General features: G+C 45.3%; 1 protein-coding gene across 1 annotated transcript in view; it reads right to left on the bottom strand.

Annotated features, from left to right (window-relative positions):
• Window positions 1–6,637: 6,637 nt before the first annotated feature.
• Window positions 6,638–16,554, bottom strand: part of NWD1 (NACHT and WD repeat domain containing 1) — a 59,829-nt gene continuing 49,912 nt past the window's right edge. The window contains 5 exon segments of the mRNA XM_033135544.1: window positions 6,638–8,333; window positions 9,866–9,971; window positions 11,868–12,418; window positions 13,982–14,258; window positions 15,505–15,659. Of these exon segments, the coding sequence (XP_032991435.1) occupies window positions 8,032–8,333; window positions 9,866–9,971; window positions 11,868–12,418; window positions 13,982–14,258; window positions 15,505–15,659 (1,391 nt within the window). The 3' untranslated portion in view covers window positions 6,638–8,031.

The raw sequence follows: 16,554 nt of genomic DNA, 5'->3' as shown, positions 1-16,554 counted from the left end.
AACAACTAAAGTGACCCCTCCTGTGCCCTCTTACAGTCCTTTGTCCATCATCTTTTCATGCTTCACCTCTAACGCTAATCCCTGACACAGAGCCTTATCAGTGAGCATTTACCAAATGAATGAACATTCAATCAATGACCAAATGGCATCTCTTTTTATACATGAAGAGGTGCAGAAAAGCTGAGGATACATTGGCAGTTGAGTTCATTATTTACCAGGCATTGTGTTACGTGTCAGCAATAGAATAGTGAATAAAACTGATAAGGCTTTTGCCCTCCTAGAGCTTTCGGTCTTTGAAGAAGGATAGGAATCAAACAATCACACAGACAAGTGTAAATTTTCAACTATAGCAGATACTTCAAAGAAAAGGTACAGGTATAACAGTAATGTTCCAGTTACGGTGGCTCTGTAACAAACCCCCCCAAGAGTTGGAGACTTAGAATGACACCAACATTTATTTTGTTCTCCAATCTTCAATTTGGGCAGAAATAGCTCATCTCTGGCCCACTGGTGTCAGCTGGCTGTCTGGAAGGCTGGGGCTGGAATCCTCTGAAAGTTTACTTACTCACCTGTCTATCGGTTGCTGCTGGCTATAGGCTGGGACCCAAGCTGGGGCTGCTGCCAGGAGCACCTACATGAAGCCTCCCAATGCAGCCAGAGCTTCCTGACAACAGGGCAGCTGGGTTCCAAGCACAATCATTCTGAGAGAGGAGCCAGCAAGCCAGATGGAAGCCATATATCACCTTTTCTGATCCAGCCTCAGAAGTCACATGGAATCATTTCCATTGCAGTCTTTCCTTAGTGGCCATGACCAAATCCCTCCCAAATTGAAGAGGAGGGCAAATGGACTCCAGAAGCTGGGGAGTGGCCAGGGTCTGGAATAGCATGGGGGACAGGAAATACTGCCATGACCATGTGGGGAAAATATCCTCTGCCACTGCAGGGACTTAACCCAGTCTAGCAGGGGCTGAGGAAGGCTTCTCAGAGGACATAGCGTTCTAGCTGAGTTCTGAAGGATGTGTAATATTCACTACGAAAGTCAGAGGGAACAGTTGTGCAAAGGCCCGGTGATGGGAAGGCATGTGTCATATTTAAACTTAAACAACAACAAAAGAAGACCAGTGTTTTCAGATGGCATGGGAGTGTGGCGGTGGGAAGAAGGTGCAGGATAAGTGTGGAGAGGCCAGAGGGGGCAGAACACTTATCCTGATAGAATAGAATTTGTGCATGGGTCTTATGCAAGGAGCTACTTGAGTAGTTTTGAATTTGGAAGCAAATACTCTACAGGGAAGTGGAGGGGAGACAGGGAGGTGCAGGGAGGCTGTTTCCTCATAGAGGCAAAGGACAATGGTGGCTTAGACCAGGATGGGAGCGATGAAGGTGGAGAGAAGCGGGTGGAAGGTAGCAACATTTAGAAGGTAAAGCAGAGAGGATGTGATGCTGGGTGGATTTGGGGGTGAGGTGAAAGGAGCAGTGAGGATTCATGGCTCCCAGCCCAGAAAGAATTCTGCTCGGTTTCAGCACATTTCTATGTAGCAGCTAAGGTGGACTGAGCCCTTTGAGGCTACCAGATGTCTGAACAGTCCTTTTCACACCAACGCTGCCTGGCAACCTCTTAGTCACTCTCCTGGAGGACCAACTGCATGTGGCATGTCGAAGGGTTCCTCACACAATGCCCCCTGCACCCAATGAGGGTGATTCTATTCAAATTTTAAGGCTCACTTTCAGTTTTCCAGTCTTTTCATAGGTCTTGTATGGTCAGAGGAAGCCCTCATTCATTTGGAGGCTAGGCAACCACAAACCAATTCCACTGTGTGTGTGTGTGTGTGTGTGTGTGTGTGTGTGTACACATCCTTCAGAACTTGACTAGAATGCCACCTCCTCTAGGAAGCCTTCCTCACCCCATGTTAAACCGAGGTAAGTGTCCTGGGTGGCGGGAGGTATTGTCCTATAATGGTCACGGCAATATTTCCTGTCCCTATGCTATTCCAGAATCTGTATGTGAATGTTTGTATGCATGTGTCAACATGTGGACAATAGCACACGTACATTTTTCCATTCTTATTTTTATAAAGCATAAGACATTTGCTAAGTTTTTTTTCTTTACTATTCTCATTGTCATGCAGGGTGTCATGCGGGGGTCTCTAGTCCCGCTCCCCACATAAGAACACAGGACATGGTGAGGCCAAAAAGGAACACCCACGGAGCCATAGATAGGGGAGTCATACCAGTATAGTCTTGCTGGCGGCTGGGTTGGAGATACAGGAAGCAGGAGCCACACGATCTGCAACCCGCCATCCACTTGTTTCTGCCAACCAACCTCACTTGCTAGCTGCAATCCGCCTCTCTGCAATCAGCAATCCACACTCCACCATGCCATGCCACTCCACGTCAGGACGCCACGCCACGACACGCCTTGCTAGCTTAACCACGGCAGTTATATCAGTGGCTAATGGCTAACCGGTAACAGCCGATGGCCAACTAGTCGCAGCTGTTGACCATCTACTACCTGAGCCAGCACCTTTCCATGTGAGGCCGAGAGCCTGGGAACTGCTCTCTGGGGCTCTGTCCCCACACTCATCTACACAGATTAAGTTGAAAACCTCAGAGTTGACAATTTAGATAGACCAGCTTAGGAAGACAAATTTCCTTACCATCTGTCAAATTTCACATTAAGGTAAGATTCTTATGTAGGTTTTTTGTTGGACAGTATTTTGGTGAGATTAAGAAGACAAGGTCAAAATAGCCTATTTGAACTAATTGAAGTCTTCCCAAGTGGCAAACTTTATGAGCAAAATCTCTAACGTCCTGAACCGTGTGTTGTGGCAGAATTCCAAGATGGACACCGAGATTCTCACCCCTGGTGTGTGCGCCCCATCTAATCCCCATCCTGGAGTGTGAGTGGTACCTGGGAGTATAATGGGTGTCACTCCTAAGACTAGGTTATGCCACAAGGCAAAGAGGAAGGGATTTTGCAGGTGTGTCAAATGAATTGATGCTGAGGGAGATTATTCTGGGTGGTCTTGACCTAATCAGGGGCAACCTTTAAAAGACAGTCTGGAATCAGAACCTAAAAGTGGCAGACGGATGCGATCCTGCTGGCTGGACGGGAGGAAACAGCTCTGTCATGACCTGCCTATGGAGAGGGACAGCCTCCAGGAGCTGAGGTTCCCGGTCCTACAGATATGAGGAGCTCAATTCTGCCACACTGAATGAGCATGGGAGAGGGCTCCGGGCCGAGTTTCCAGCCCAGCTGACAGCAGGAGAAGCCCTGCACGGAGAGCCTAGCCACCAGTGCACTTAGATTCCTGTCTCACTGAAACTGTGAGATAATAAATGGCTGTTATTTTCAGCTGCTAAGTTTATGATAATTTGTAATGCAGCAATAGGTAATTAATACTCCTATGAAGTAACCTTGTCAAAAATGTTTACCCTGGGATAATGATGTGTCAATGTAGGGTCATTGATTGTAAAAAAAAATGCACCACTCAGATGGGAGATGTAGATAATGGGGAAATTATGCATGTACGGGGGCAGGGGAGTTTATGGGAAATCTCTGTGCCTTCCACTACGTTTTGCTGTGAACCTAAAATTGCTCTAAAAAAATAAAGTCTATTAAAAAATGTTTATCCTGGATCTAATCAAGCCTTAATACCAGGGTTGGTACACTTTTCTGTAAAGGGCCAGATGGCAAATATCGATGGCTTTGAGGCCACACATTCTCTGTCACTGTGGCCTGAAAGCAGCCACAGGCAATATGTAAATAATGCCCCTGCCATGTTCCAATAAAACTTTATTGACAAAAACAGGTGGCAGGCCCACAGGCTGTGGTTTGCTGACTCCTCCTGTAGAATCTAAGAGACTAAAGAGACAAAACAATATACAATGCACAAACAAATCTTGATGGGGTCCCAGTTGGAAAGGAACAGCTATAAAAGATGTGTTAGGGCTAATTAGGAAAATTAGAGATACCTATTAAAAGTATTAAATCACAATTATTAGTTTTCATAGGTTGTTCAGACTGAGTCTGAGTTGTTCTAAGATCTGTGTCTGAAAAGCCGCAAGCCCAAAGTACACACCAAGTGGCTGAGTGTGGAACCTCGGTTTATTGAGACTTATAGACCTGGGAGAGTCTCTGGTGCTGGTTGGCCAGAGGGATTGCACTCCACACTCAGGCAGGGAAGAAACGAGGTTATATATGTACAGCAAAACAAAGAGCATTCCGTGGGAGAAATCATCTGGCAGGCGCTGCATTCCTGCTCCTATGCACACAGTGTCCCAAGAAGCCTGGAGACCTTGATTTCTGGCCAGGGTACAGAACTGTCTGATAAGCAGCGTTCCTGTGGAGCCAAGAGACCTTGACCGCTCACTCATCTGACTGTGGGCCCCGTCCCGACGTAGGTATGTGTGGTTATGTAAGAGAATCACCTGATTCCTCAGGGACATGTCCTGAAGTATTTATAGATAAGGTGTCTTGATGTCACTGGGGCTGGAATTAGGGTGAGGCAAGTGAGGCAGGTTTGTTCAAGTAAGGATCAGATCCCATTTTTATTCAAAATGTTGATATTTTGTTCATCATGTGCTTTTTATTCATTTTGATTTTTTTTAAAATATTGTAATACAATAGTATTTATCTTGATTACTGAGGTTCTTTTATGTCCCTTTAACCTTTATGCCTGAGATGTGCCTCGCTTTGAAATGGATTTAGCAGAAGATTGACAGTGGTAGTAGTACACTCACTGAATCTCAACGGTAAATAAATGTGTTCATTGCCCGCATGTCACAACTCTGCTGTAAGTTTGAACATGTTCCAGTTGAGATAAGTAAATAGTCTTTAAGCTTTTAAAATAAATTAAAAACAAAAACACCTGAATTTATAGATATAGAGAACAACAGAGTGGTGGTTGCCAGAGGACGGGGGTGCGGGGTGGGTGAAACGGGTGAATGTGGTCATAAGCTTCCAGTTATAAGATAAATAAGTCCTGGGGATATAATGTCCAACATGATGACTATAGTTAATAACTGTATTGTATATTTGAAAGCTGCTAAGAGAATTGATCTTAAAATTTCTAATCGAAAGAAAAAAATGTTGTAACTGTGTGGTAATAGAGTAATTAGACTTATTGTGGTGATCATTTTGTAATATATACAAATATCAAATCACTATGTTGTACACCTCAAAGTAATATAATGTTATAGGTCAATGATACCTCAAGAAACAAAACAAAACAAAACAAAAACAATTAAGACAAGGTTGCAACCAAGAAACAAAAAAAAAAAAAGAAGAATGAAAGAAAAGTAATTGTAACTGTGTGGTGATGGATATTCACTAGACTTATCAGGGTGATTCTTTTGTAATGCATACATGCATCAAATCATTATATTGTACGCTTGAGACTAATGTAATGTTATACGTCACTTATATCTCAATTTAAAAATGTTTCTAGAATTTAACATAAATTGGGCCGGCCCGGTGGCTCAGGTGGTTGGAGTGCCGTACTCCTAAAGCAGAGATTGCTGGTTTGATTCCCACATGGGCCAGTGAGATGCACCCTCTACAGCTAAGAGTGTGAACAACAATCTCTCCCTGGAGCTGGGCTGCGGTGAGCCACCGACTTCCTCAGCTGGGGTGGGGAGGGTGGGGAGAGCGCAAGGCTCGTAATATGGGCCAGGGAGCTGTGTCCTACACAACTAGACTGAGAAACAACGGCTTGAACCAGTGTGTGTGTGTGTGTGTGTGTGTGTGTGTGTGTGTGTGTGGTGGGGGGGAGTCGGAAGAAGGGGGTAAAAAAAACCTTAACATAAATTAATTCCTGCTACAACTAGAGGGGCTGTAAATTTCAATTGTCTTGGGACAGTCCAGTTCATTTCCGTAGTCTGGGAGTAATTGTTAAAAGCATCCCTTTTCACTCTAAAAAAAGTGTCCCAGTTTGGACAATACATTATTACATGGTCCTACTTAGCGTAAGAGAGCAAGGTGGGGATTTTAATAACCACACTGTCATCCTGGCTTCTCCATGGGTGGGAGAGCTCAGGCGAGTCACTTCTCCTATGGGGACAGGGCATGTCAAACATTCATAGCAACCAAACTCTTTCTGAAGTGAAAACTCATTTCAAAGCCTCCAATGTAAGCAATAATTTGGAGTAGCATTTTATTAGTAAAAATTCCTATGTTCAATTTAGTGTTTACGGACAAAGCAATTGATTCTCTCTGAGACTGTTGAGATGGACACACAGAATTTAAACCAGAAGTTGTAGCTGAAATCTTACTTTGTCACAACATCTACTTTGTTCCCTGACTCACAGAGAAATGGTAGCTATTTTTCCAAGGGCTCCCCTTGAAATCTAAGTTAAATGGAGAGGGCAGGAGAATCCTAAGTTAGTTATCTCCAACACCTTAACACCTGCTGCCCAACGCCCCTGAGCATTCATTTTTAAATTACAGTTTAAAATATTTTTTTAATGGAATTTGGTGCTAATATGCGGAGCCGCCAAAGCCCTCTTCAGAGCCCTGGTTTGGGAAACGACTGAACGTGACAGTCAGTAGGGCCACATCCAGCTCAAAAGCTTCTGTTTCTAAAGTTACTTTTTCTGAAACTCTGAATTCCATGGAAGGAAGAAGGCATAGCACTTGGAAGGTTTGGACGCTCCTGTCCTTAGAGCAAACGCTCCGGAAGCAAGTGGGGCTTCTAGGAGGCTGCCAGCAAGAGGAGAGACCTATTTAAGTGGAATGGAAACAATTGGACTGTTGAGCTTGCACAGGGCAGAGATGGTGCAAAAGCACAGCAGGGAGAGGTTGGCAGCTCTTTCCATCTGTTTCCAAGAGCCTCCAGTTTTTAAGATAAAAAAGCATGTTTATCCTCAAAGTTTGGGAGCCAGGGAGTACAGCTGGAAAAACTCTAGCAGGTTTATTGTTTCAATGCCAGCTCGGGTCATGAACTGGAGATACTATAGGGCAAATGTGTCTGGAAATGTATGCTTGAGCCAATCTCCAACTTTTAAAAATGGGAACATGTTGCATAAAAGTGAATTTCTGGCTTTGCTAATGACAATAGGAAGCTCTGACAAAAGTGGGCTGCTTTTCCCATGGAGATTCTGGGGTAGAGTCATATACATCTGGGGTAGAGTCATGCCCATCCGAGACGGAGCACGTGCCCTCCATGTTCCCACCATCTCCATAATGCTCGCTTCCTCACCAGGTGCAAGGCAATTTCCCAAATTTCTCTCTGGCCCCTGTGGGCCTTTGAATGTGCCATCTGTGGGATAGATGGTTGTACTTGCAAGACTAAAATTGGAGTGAGGTGGTTCAAGAAGGATTGGACAGAAAGGCTCCTGGATCTTGTTTCTCAGAGTTCTTGCACCTAGGGCCGTGACCTTGAGCAAATCACAGCTACCTCTGCAAGTCTCAGTTACCTCATCTGTAAAATGGAGCAGAAACTCCTGCCCTCCCTGAAGTATGGGTTGTGGTAAGAATCAGACCATAGCACCTGGTGCTTTATAAACCATAAAGTACTGTGGTTCACATCTGTGGTTTGGTCAGTCCCACATCCATCCTTCCCCCTTTTGCCTGGTACCAGCACCCTAATTTCCCTTCTGGAAATAGCCTCTCCCATTCTCAGTCCACAGAGTTTGGTGGTGTTGACTACATCCTCAGCCTGCATAGGCATTGGGTCTGGCTGGCCAACCACAGTGCTGCATTCTCCCAGAGACAGAGATTGGTTCCAGGATGGACATATGAGCCAATTGTGACCAATAGAATCAAGGCTGGGACTTTGGTTCAAACTGTTGGAAAAGGGAAGCTCTCCTTTCTACTGAACTTGGCCACCCTCTTGCTAACTTGGGGATGGCAGGTCTGCAAATGGAGCCAACAAGGAGGAGACAGGAATGGAAAGATGGTGAGAAGCAATGTCTGGGTCACGTAATCTGAGACCTTGGGTCCAGATACTCATATACATCAACACATGCATCCTTTTTGCTTCAGCCAGATTGAATGGGGCTAACTCATGGAGCGCCATGCCCCCAGGGGCAGTTCTACACTATCAGGCAGACTTGGGAGCGTTTATTTGATTTGCATTCATTTCCCTGGGCACTCCCTGATCCCGAGTCCTGCAGTGCAGCTGCAGCAGCAGCCAGCTCTTCTCTCTGCCTTGATTTAATCATCCACACTGCCTTCTTGAAGTTCTTGAGAGGGTCCTGCTGTGAGGCTCTTGAAGAAGGGCACTGGAATCGTTCACGGATGAGATAGCCATGTCTGGTGGGAGCGATGAAGCCATTGGCAGTTGGGATGATTCTGTTCACCAGGGCATGGACAAACTGGACAGCCAGCAAGGTACCTATGAGGCATGGAGGGCAGGGCAGCACAAATGAGAAAACTGGGGCCACAGAGATCTTATTTCACATGTTCAAGAGTTGGCTGCATGGGGTCAAATCGCTGCTGTGCCCCTTACTGGCTCACGCATGACATCCAACCTCTAGGAGTCCCTCTTGCTTCACCTTTGATATGGGAATGATAACTGAACCTACCTGCTGAAGGGAATTCTGAAGATTTAAAGATGTCATGCATGTCAATATCAGTTTTTAGCCTAGAGTGAGTTCAGTAAATATTATTGGAGGAGGAGTAGGAAGAAAAGTTGAAAAACTGCTCAGGATGGGCTTTTAAGGCCACAATCTACGCACCTCTGCTTCTGAGCCATCTGTAACATTTTGCCAGGCATCTGTGCTACATTATATTAAACTATAATGTATTCAATCACAATGTATTCAATTACAATATATTCAATTACAATGTATTTGATTACAATGTATTTGGCTCTACCTGATATTCATTCAGCCACATCACAGTGCTTTGTGATCTTGGGCAAGTCCCTTAACCTCTCCGAACTTCAACTTCTTCATGTCAACGGGGATAGCAATGGCATCGACCCTCCTACCAGTGTCATATGGGTTCCCTTCTTATAGGAGACAGAGTAGGAAGGTGACAAAGGTTATATGGAGACCAGTTCAAACAACAGCCTATCAGTTATTCACTGTGTGACATTAAGCAAGTCACCTCATCTCTCAGAGCCTCCGTTTTTGCTCTGTAAAATGCAAGTGGCTATTGAGAGATTCAACTGACTTGGTAACAATACCCAGTACATAAGAAATGTTAACTCTTTTCTTAATATGCCCTTATTGTAATATTGAGCTGACCAAGAGATGTAGGGTTTTTAAAGTGGTTAGTTTTAAACAGGACATCCCTGACATTTATGGGACCCAGGCAAGAGAATGAATCAAGGCCCATATCCTATAAGACATAATACATAAATATTATAAATTTAGCTCATAAACTATTAAAGGTAATATGCTCTATCCTCCTACATTGATGAATGTACCATCGGAACCATCTGGAAGATCAGGTTTGGGGTAAAATTTCTCAGACTCCTCAGTTCTATATTGGAATATAGCTGTTTGTGGCTTGGCCCCCTTATTTTCCTACACCCAGTTCCACCCTACACATTTGAGGCTCACACATATACATGTAAACCTTTCACCAAGCTCATACATCCAGACACTACCCATGGCCACTCCCTGAGCCTAGGGGATGCACACTGGGGCACAGCCCACCTTCAAAAAGATGGCCTTGGGAAAGAGGCACTAAGATGCTCCAGGCAGGTGGGGAGGGTGTTCTGGAGTCCCAGGTCCCCAGAGCAAGGGTCTAAAAGAGGAGCTGTAGCTCCAGGTGGACTTGTCGCCTTGGATGGTAGAGGACTGGGAGGGAACCAGCTAGAGGAGGCCAGAGGGGGGGCACTGTAATGCCCAGGACCCAGGACAGGGCCTTCTTCTCCAGATCTAAGTTTAGCCTTGCTCTCAAAGCAAAATGACTCACCGTCCAGCACGCTCCAGACAATTATAGAGCGATCCTTCAAGCCTGCGTACACATACTTGTCATCCTTGGAGAAGCAAGCACATTGGACTCCTTGACAGTAAGAGTTCTGTTGAAAAAGACAATGCAATCTTGATTTCGGACTGAAAGACACCCAGGAGACCAGTCCCAAGGCACGTGTGGAGGAAGCCAGGCTTGTATGCATCCCAGGGGGGATGGATCCACTGAAAACCTAGATAGACGTGTAGCATTGATATTCTCAGGATCAAAACACACCTTCACTGAAATTCAGTTGAGAGGTTTAGCAATATTTTGCCTTGGAGAGTAGGAATTATAGGATTTAATTCTTAAATAACTTATGTTATACAAGAATCAGCTATAATTATCTTTAATTAAAAGCTCTGTGCTAAACACAATATAGGATCCTGGATTGGATCCTAGAACAGAAAAAGGGAATTTGTCAAATAAGGTACAATCCTAACAAAGTCAGTAGCTTAGTTAATAATATTGTTCCCATGTTAATTTCTTAGTTTTACAAACACACTCTGGTGACATACGATATTAACATCAGGAGAAGCTGGGTGAGAACTGGGTACATGGGAACCTTTGTTCTACTATCTGTAAACCTAAAGTTTTCTATAAGTCTAAAAATGTTCCAAAATTAAGTTTATTTAAAAACAAAAACAGAAAAGTAGGTGCATTAAACTGCTGTAGTGACATTTCCCATCTCAACAAGAAAAAAGATTATTTATATCTCAGCCTTATAGTAGCTTCATAAAAATAAACAAGTCAGGTAGGACAAAGGCCTTTTAAGATGAAACTACACATATTCTGTTCTCTTAGTTACAAGATCGTCTCCCTGTGTTTATTAACACTATTTATGTCTTGCAACCTTTGTTCCCAATCTGAAAAATTGGAATAATAACACCAACCATACAAGATTGTTGTGAGGATTATAGAACTATATTTTAACATGTATATTTATATATAATATATAAATAATATGAATATATAAATATATAATACAGCTCTTAATAATGTTGATAAAATTACAATAGCTCTTTATGAGATGGACGATGTGGACTCTAAGACATTTCACTCATAAAGGAGTCACCAGTTTCCCTCCTCAGAGCCTTTGCAGCTGCTGTTCCTTCTGTCTAGAATGCTGTTCCACCAAACTTATTTGACCTTTTTATTACTTTTTTTTTCTTTTTCTTTTTTTTTTTAAGGAGGGTGCAACTCACAGTGGCCCATGAGGGGATCAAACTGGCAACCTTGGTGTTATTAGCACATGTTCTGACCAACTGAGCTAACTAGCCATCCCTGACCTTTTTAAATAGCACTTACCACTCTCTACCCCCTTACCCTTGCCCTTTTTTTTTTCCAAAGCCCCTGTTGCTTCCCAACCCATCATGTATTTGCTACTTTGTTTTTATTTCACAAACATTTATTGAGCCCAGAGGAGGATATGTCAGGAGCTGTCCTAAGGACAGGGGCCACCTCAGTGAGCAAAACACAAAAAATCCTGCGCTCACGGAGCTCACAGTGTCTCCTCCACTAGACCGTGGCTCCAAAAGGTGTGACTGTCGGTGTCTGCCCTAGTCACAGCTGCTTCCTCGGTGCCAGAAAGAAGGCTGGCATAGGATGTGCAGTCAAAATCAGCGAGTGAAAGTGACATCGTTAGGGCAAGGAGAGCGAGGCAGGCTGTGTTAGTGCAGGATTTGATCCTGTCTTTATTGAAAATATCAATAATTTTGTTCTTTGTGGATCTTTTGCCTTTGTTGCGATTTTTTTTTTAAAGCACTGCATCGAAATATCATTTCTCTTGATTGCCAAGCTTTGGAGCAACCCCCTAAACGGCGCTCCTGAGGCGAGTGCCTCACTTGCCTTACACTAGTCCTGACCTTGGCTGATGGCATATTGTGTGTGCACTTAATAACGGATGCCTGTCATCCGTTTTCTAGTGCCAGGACCTAGCAGGCATGTGGTGTGGGGGGCCACGCACCGTGTAATTCATCTGGAATTTCCACTTGCATGCCTGCAGGTCCCAGAGACAGAGCAGGGCTTTCTCGGACCCACTGACTGCCAGCTGCTCCTTGTGGCTGACCTCCACGCAGGTTACCCGGTTCCCATGGGCCTCCAGAGGGAACACTTTGGAATTTGCACACTCGTACAGGAAGAGGGCACCGTTGGTCATGCCGTAGATCACACGGTAATTGGCAAGAATGGCCACACTGGATATGGTCTCGGGCAGCTGGGTATAGAAGGTGTAGGTTGGCCCGTCGATGACCGGACAGGGGTCCCCGGGGCTGAGGTCCAGCACCAGGACAATGCTGTCGTAGGCGATGGCCAGGTGCTTCTCACTCTTACTCAGGGCCATGCAGTTGATGGCTTTCCGGGCCTCTGGAGGGGGGATGCACAGGACATCCTGCCTGGAATTCAGGGGGAACACCAGGACGATGCCAGAAACGAGGCCAGTGAAAAGGAGGTTGGCCTGCTCAGCGACCTCCAGACACGTGACCTCGTTGGAAGTGTCCAGGGCATCTTGTTCCTCACCTGCCACAACGGGGAGAAGACTGCATCAAGAATGGATAATAGGAATGCTTGTTCCGTGGCTTTCCCGATTTTTTCAAAACTTTCCTTATTCAGAAGTTTCAACTTGGCTCCTACAAGTTTTCCTGCTTCCACTTCTGTCCCCCAAACCATCCAAAGTTTTAAAAACGAAAATCGCATCCTCTCACTGTCCTGCCTCACACCCTCCAGGGACTTCCTACTCCCGTCACATGATCTCTCAGACCTCATCCCAAATGTTTCCTTTACAAACTTCGGTAAAGGCTGAACAGTAAATACTTTTGCCTCGCAGACTGTACGCTTTCTGTTGCAACCATCGAATCCTGCCTTTGTAGCCCCAAAGCAGCCACAGACAATATATAAAAAAATGTGCCTGACTGTCTAGATTTGGGCCGCGATCCGGAGTTTGCAGACTCTTATCCATTCCCCGCCACACTCTGTTTCGCGTCTTGCTTTGCCCCACAACTAGCAGGCAAGCACTTCAAGAATCTGTCTTGCTGACCCCCCAGAGCCTGGCACTGAACAAACACCTGTCAAATCCATGAATTCATGGACTCGAGAGTGAATTTATTTTCTTGTATTATGTCATCATAAAGCAGAAATTTCTATATCTCCATTTGCTCAGTGGGGATTATAGCAGATACTGTTGGTGACACGCCCAGACCCCCTGTATTGGCCAGTTCGCCCACCCCAAAGCTGTATACTGCCCTCTGGTGCAGGGAACCCTCATCTGGAAATGCCTGGGGGCTATGCCTGCCCCCCTCCCAAGAATGGCACCAGGCCAATGACTGCCTGATAGAGGGTACAAAAGGCTGCCCCCTTTCTCAGACAATTCTGAGGTGCAATTTATGCTCTGGAGCTCCCCGTGGGATCAGGCTGAGCCCATTTCCTTGCTTAGTCCTTTCCTAGCCCCAACCTGCTTCCTCCCCCCTCTCAGGCTTCTCCTGGTAGTTGCCCCTCTATCTACCACTTGTGCAAGTATCCCCGTCACATACCCTGTTTCTGGGAAACCTGAACTAAAGCAGAGACTGACAAGCAATTATCAATCACCTTAGGCTAGACATTTATAAAATTAAATTCTGTTTGCTATTAGCCACTTCCACTTGACTGGCCTTATGGGGGTGATACGGACTGAATGTTTGTGTCCCCCCAAAGTTCATATGTTGAAATCCTAACACCTAATGTGATAGCATTGGGAGGTGGGGCCGTCGGGAGGTGATTAGGTCGTGGGGATGCATGGAGCCCTCACGGTGAAATGAGTGAGTGCCCTTATAAGAGGGGACAGGAGAGCTTGCTCTCTTTCTGCTCTCTGCCATGTGAGTACTACAGTGACAAGGTGGCCCTCTGCAAATGAGGGAGAGAACCCTCACCAGGTACTGGGTCTGCCGATACCTTGATCGTGGACGCCCAGCTTCCAAAACTGTGAGAAATAAATATCTATTGTTTAAGCCTCCTACTCGATGGCATTCTGTTACAGCTGCACCAACAGACCAAGACAGGGACTTCAATCCTTAGCCACACAAACGAATGAGCTTTTATCATACAAACCTTCTGCCACGTCCCAAATGGTGACTTTGTTTTTGTCCCCAATTTTGGGGAAGTAAACATAGCTCCCGTTGTGTGACACGGCAGTGAGACCAGTACGGTCCAGAAATGGGGCAGAAGCCCGCGGCTTCTGAGGGTAAGTAAGGTCCCAGACTTTAAAGGACGAGGACTGCTGGGAAGCAGATGCCACCAAGGTCCCACCTCGGACCAGCAGGCTCACGGGGGCCCCGACACCTTCCAGGATGTCCAGCAGGCTCCCCTGCTCTGACAGACTCCACACCTGAGGAGGGAGAGCAGAGAGGTAGAGGTGATTTCTTTCTTATGCTGCCACAGCTTGGCAACATGCGTAAGTCCATTTTTCCATCTAAGGTGACGTCTTAAGTTGAGGTTCAAGGACTTTCACGTCTCCCCACCCCTTCAAACTTCCCCACATGTCACCATTGTACTGCCATGGCAGTTCTCCAAGTGTGTTCCAGGAGGGCATCCCAAGCTTTTTCTGCAGAAGCAAAACGATTTTCGTAATAATTCTAGATATTACTTGCCTTTTCTAGTCTTCCTCTCACAAGCGAACAGTGGAGTTTTTTTTTAAAGTCATGGGACATGTGATATTGCAATAGATATGAGAACGCAGAATGAAATAGGTGAATCCAATTCCCTTCGATTAAGCCAGACATGAAAGAGATTTGCCCAAATGTGAAACAATGATACCCTTCTCATGAGTTTTTTGGTTTGTTTCAGAAAATAGCTATTTTCATAAAAGTATATTATTATGTTGACATGTCATGTTAATGAATGAATGGATAAGTATTTCCTCATTTTTAACTTTTCATATGGTAATTGTCAATAGATACTAAATGCAATGTGGGATCTGGATTGGATCCTGGAGTCGAAAAGAAGGACATTTGTTGGAAAGCTGGTAAACGTGGAACAAAAGCTACTGATCAGTTAGGAGTATTGTCCCAGTGTTAATTTCTTGGTTTTGATGAAGGGATCAAGGTAATATGAGATGTGAATGTCGGGGCAAACTGGGTGAAGAGTAGACATATATTTTGTGACTCTCTTTGCAATTCTTCTATAAATCCTAAAATTCTTCCAAAATAATTCACTTGTTAAAATACATAAATCAAATTGGTACAACCTACATAAACAAAAACTCTTGGGGGGGGTGGTCTTCAATAATCTTTAAGAATGTAAAGATGTGCTGAGACCAGATCTTTGGAGAACTGATAATTTTCTCACCAGCCTTGAGACCTTTGAGCTTAACATGAATGTTCCTTCCCTCCCTTCCGACCCTGCTCCACTCTGAAGGTCAAAATGCTCCTAGTCTTTCAGGTTCAACAGAAATTCCCCCACGTCTGTTGTTGGGTCCCAGGAGACTCCCCCATATCCTCCCAATGACCTAACCTGTTTTGCCTGTACTCGTTTGTGTGTGTGTCTGTATTCTGAAGTCCAAAGGTCCCTAAAGAATCATACCTTTCATTCTGGAGGTGGAGGTGAGGGTGACAAGCCCTGGGTCTCCCCCTCACCTGAATGAGAGCATCCCGGGACCCAGTGACAATCAGATTGTTCTGAGCACCAAAAACCGCCGTCTCCACTGTGTCCTCGTGTTCAAGGTCAGTCGCCATGAATCGATGAAACCCCTGGGAGTCAGCCAAGAATATCCGCACTGATCTTCCAAAGCCTGCAACGGCAGGGACCCGGTTACGCCTTTTATTCCTGGAGGAGCTTAAGAGTAATTCAATTCAGTCAACAGAGATTTTTTTTGAGCACCTACTATGTGCCAGTGGAAGGAATACAGTGGTGAGCAAGACAGACGTGGCCCCCATCCTCACAGAGCCTACCATTGGGGAATGGGGATGATGGTGACCAATAAGCTCCCCGAAAAACAGTCAAGTTACTTGTTATCACAACACTGAGTTTTCAGAGTGCTGGGACTGCCTGTTTGGGCTGCTCACAGTATCCCAGAACCCAGCACTGAGCTGGACACAGAGTAAACATGCTTTGAAGATGGAAGGAAGGAAGAAAAAAAAAAGCAAGGGAGGGAGGGAGAAATCCATGTGATAAGGACAATGAAATCAGGGGACTGGGTGCTGTGAGAAAGTGCCACAGAGACACACATGGCAGAAATGGCAATGTGAAGACAGAGGCAGAGACTGGAGAGGTGTGGCCACAAGGTAAGGAAAGGAAGCACAAGGCAGAAGCTGGAAGAGGCAAAAAAGGATTCTTCGCTAGAGCCCGTGGAGGGAGCCGGCTCTGCCAACGCTGTGATTTTGGACGTCTGGCCTCTAGAACTGTGAGAGAAGTCATTCTGATTGTTTTAAGCCACCACATTTGTGTGATAGTTTCTTATAGCAGTCCCTGGACATGTGAGCTGACTTTACAGGGATGAGGAGGTGACAGTCACTGGAAGAGTGGGAACAGTGTGGGACAGCCAGGAGGCGAGAAAGACCTGGTGTGCCTGAGGGGCACGGAGGCCAGTGTGGCTGGAGCAGAGTGAAGGAGGGGGAGATGAGGGAGAGAAAATGTTGCTAGATGTTGCAAAATAGCAACAACAGCAATAACAACACACCCAATTA

Source organism: Rhinolophus ferrumequinum, chromosome 18 (assembly GCF_004115265.2).
Source record: "Rhinolophus ferrumequinum isolate MPI-CBG mRhiFer1 chromosome 18, mRhiFer1_v1.p, whole genome shotgun sequence".
NCBI classification, from domain to species: Eukaryota; Metazoa; Chordata; class Mammalia; order Chiroptera; family Rhinolophidae; genus Rhinolophus; species Rhinolophus ferrumequinum.
This window is presented reverse-complemented; position numbering and strand designations above follow the sequence as displayed.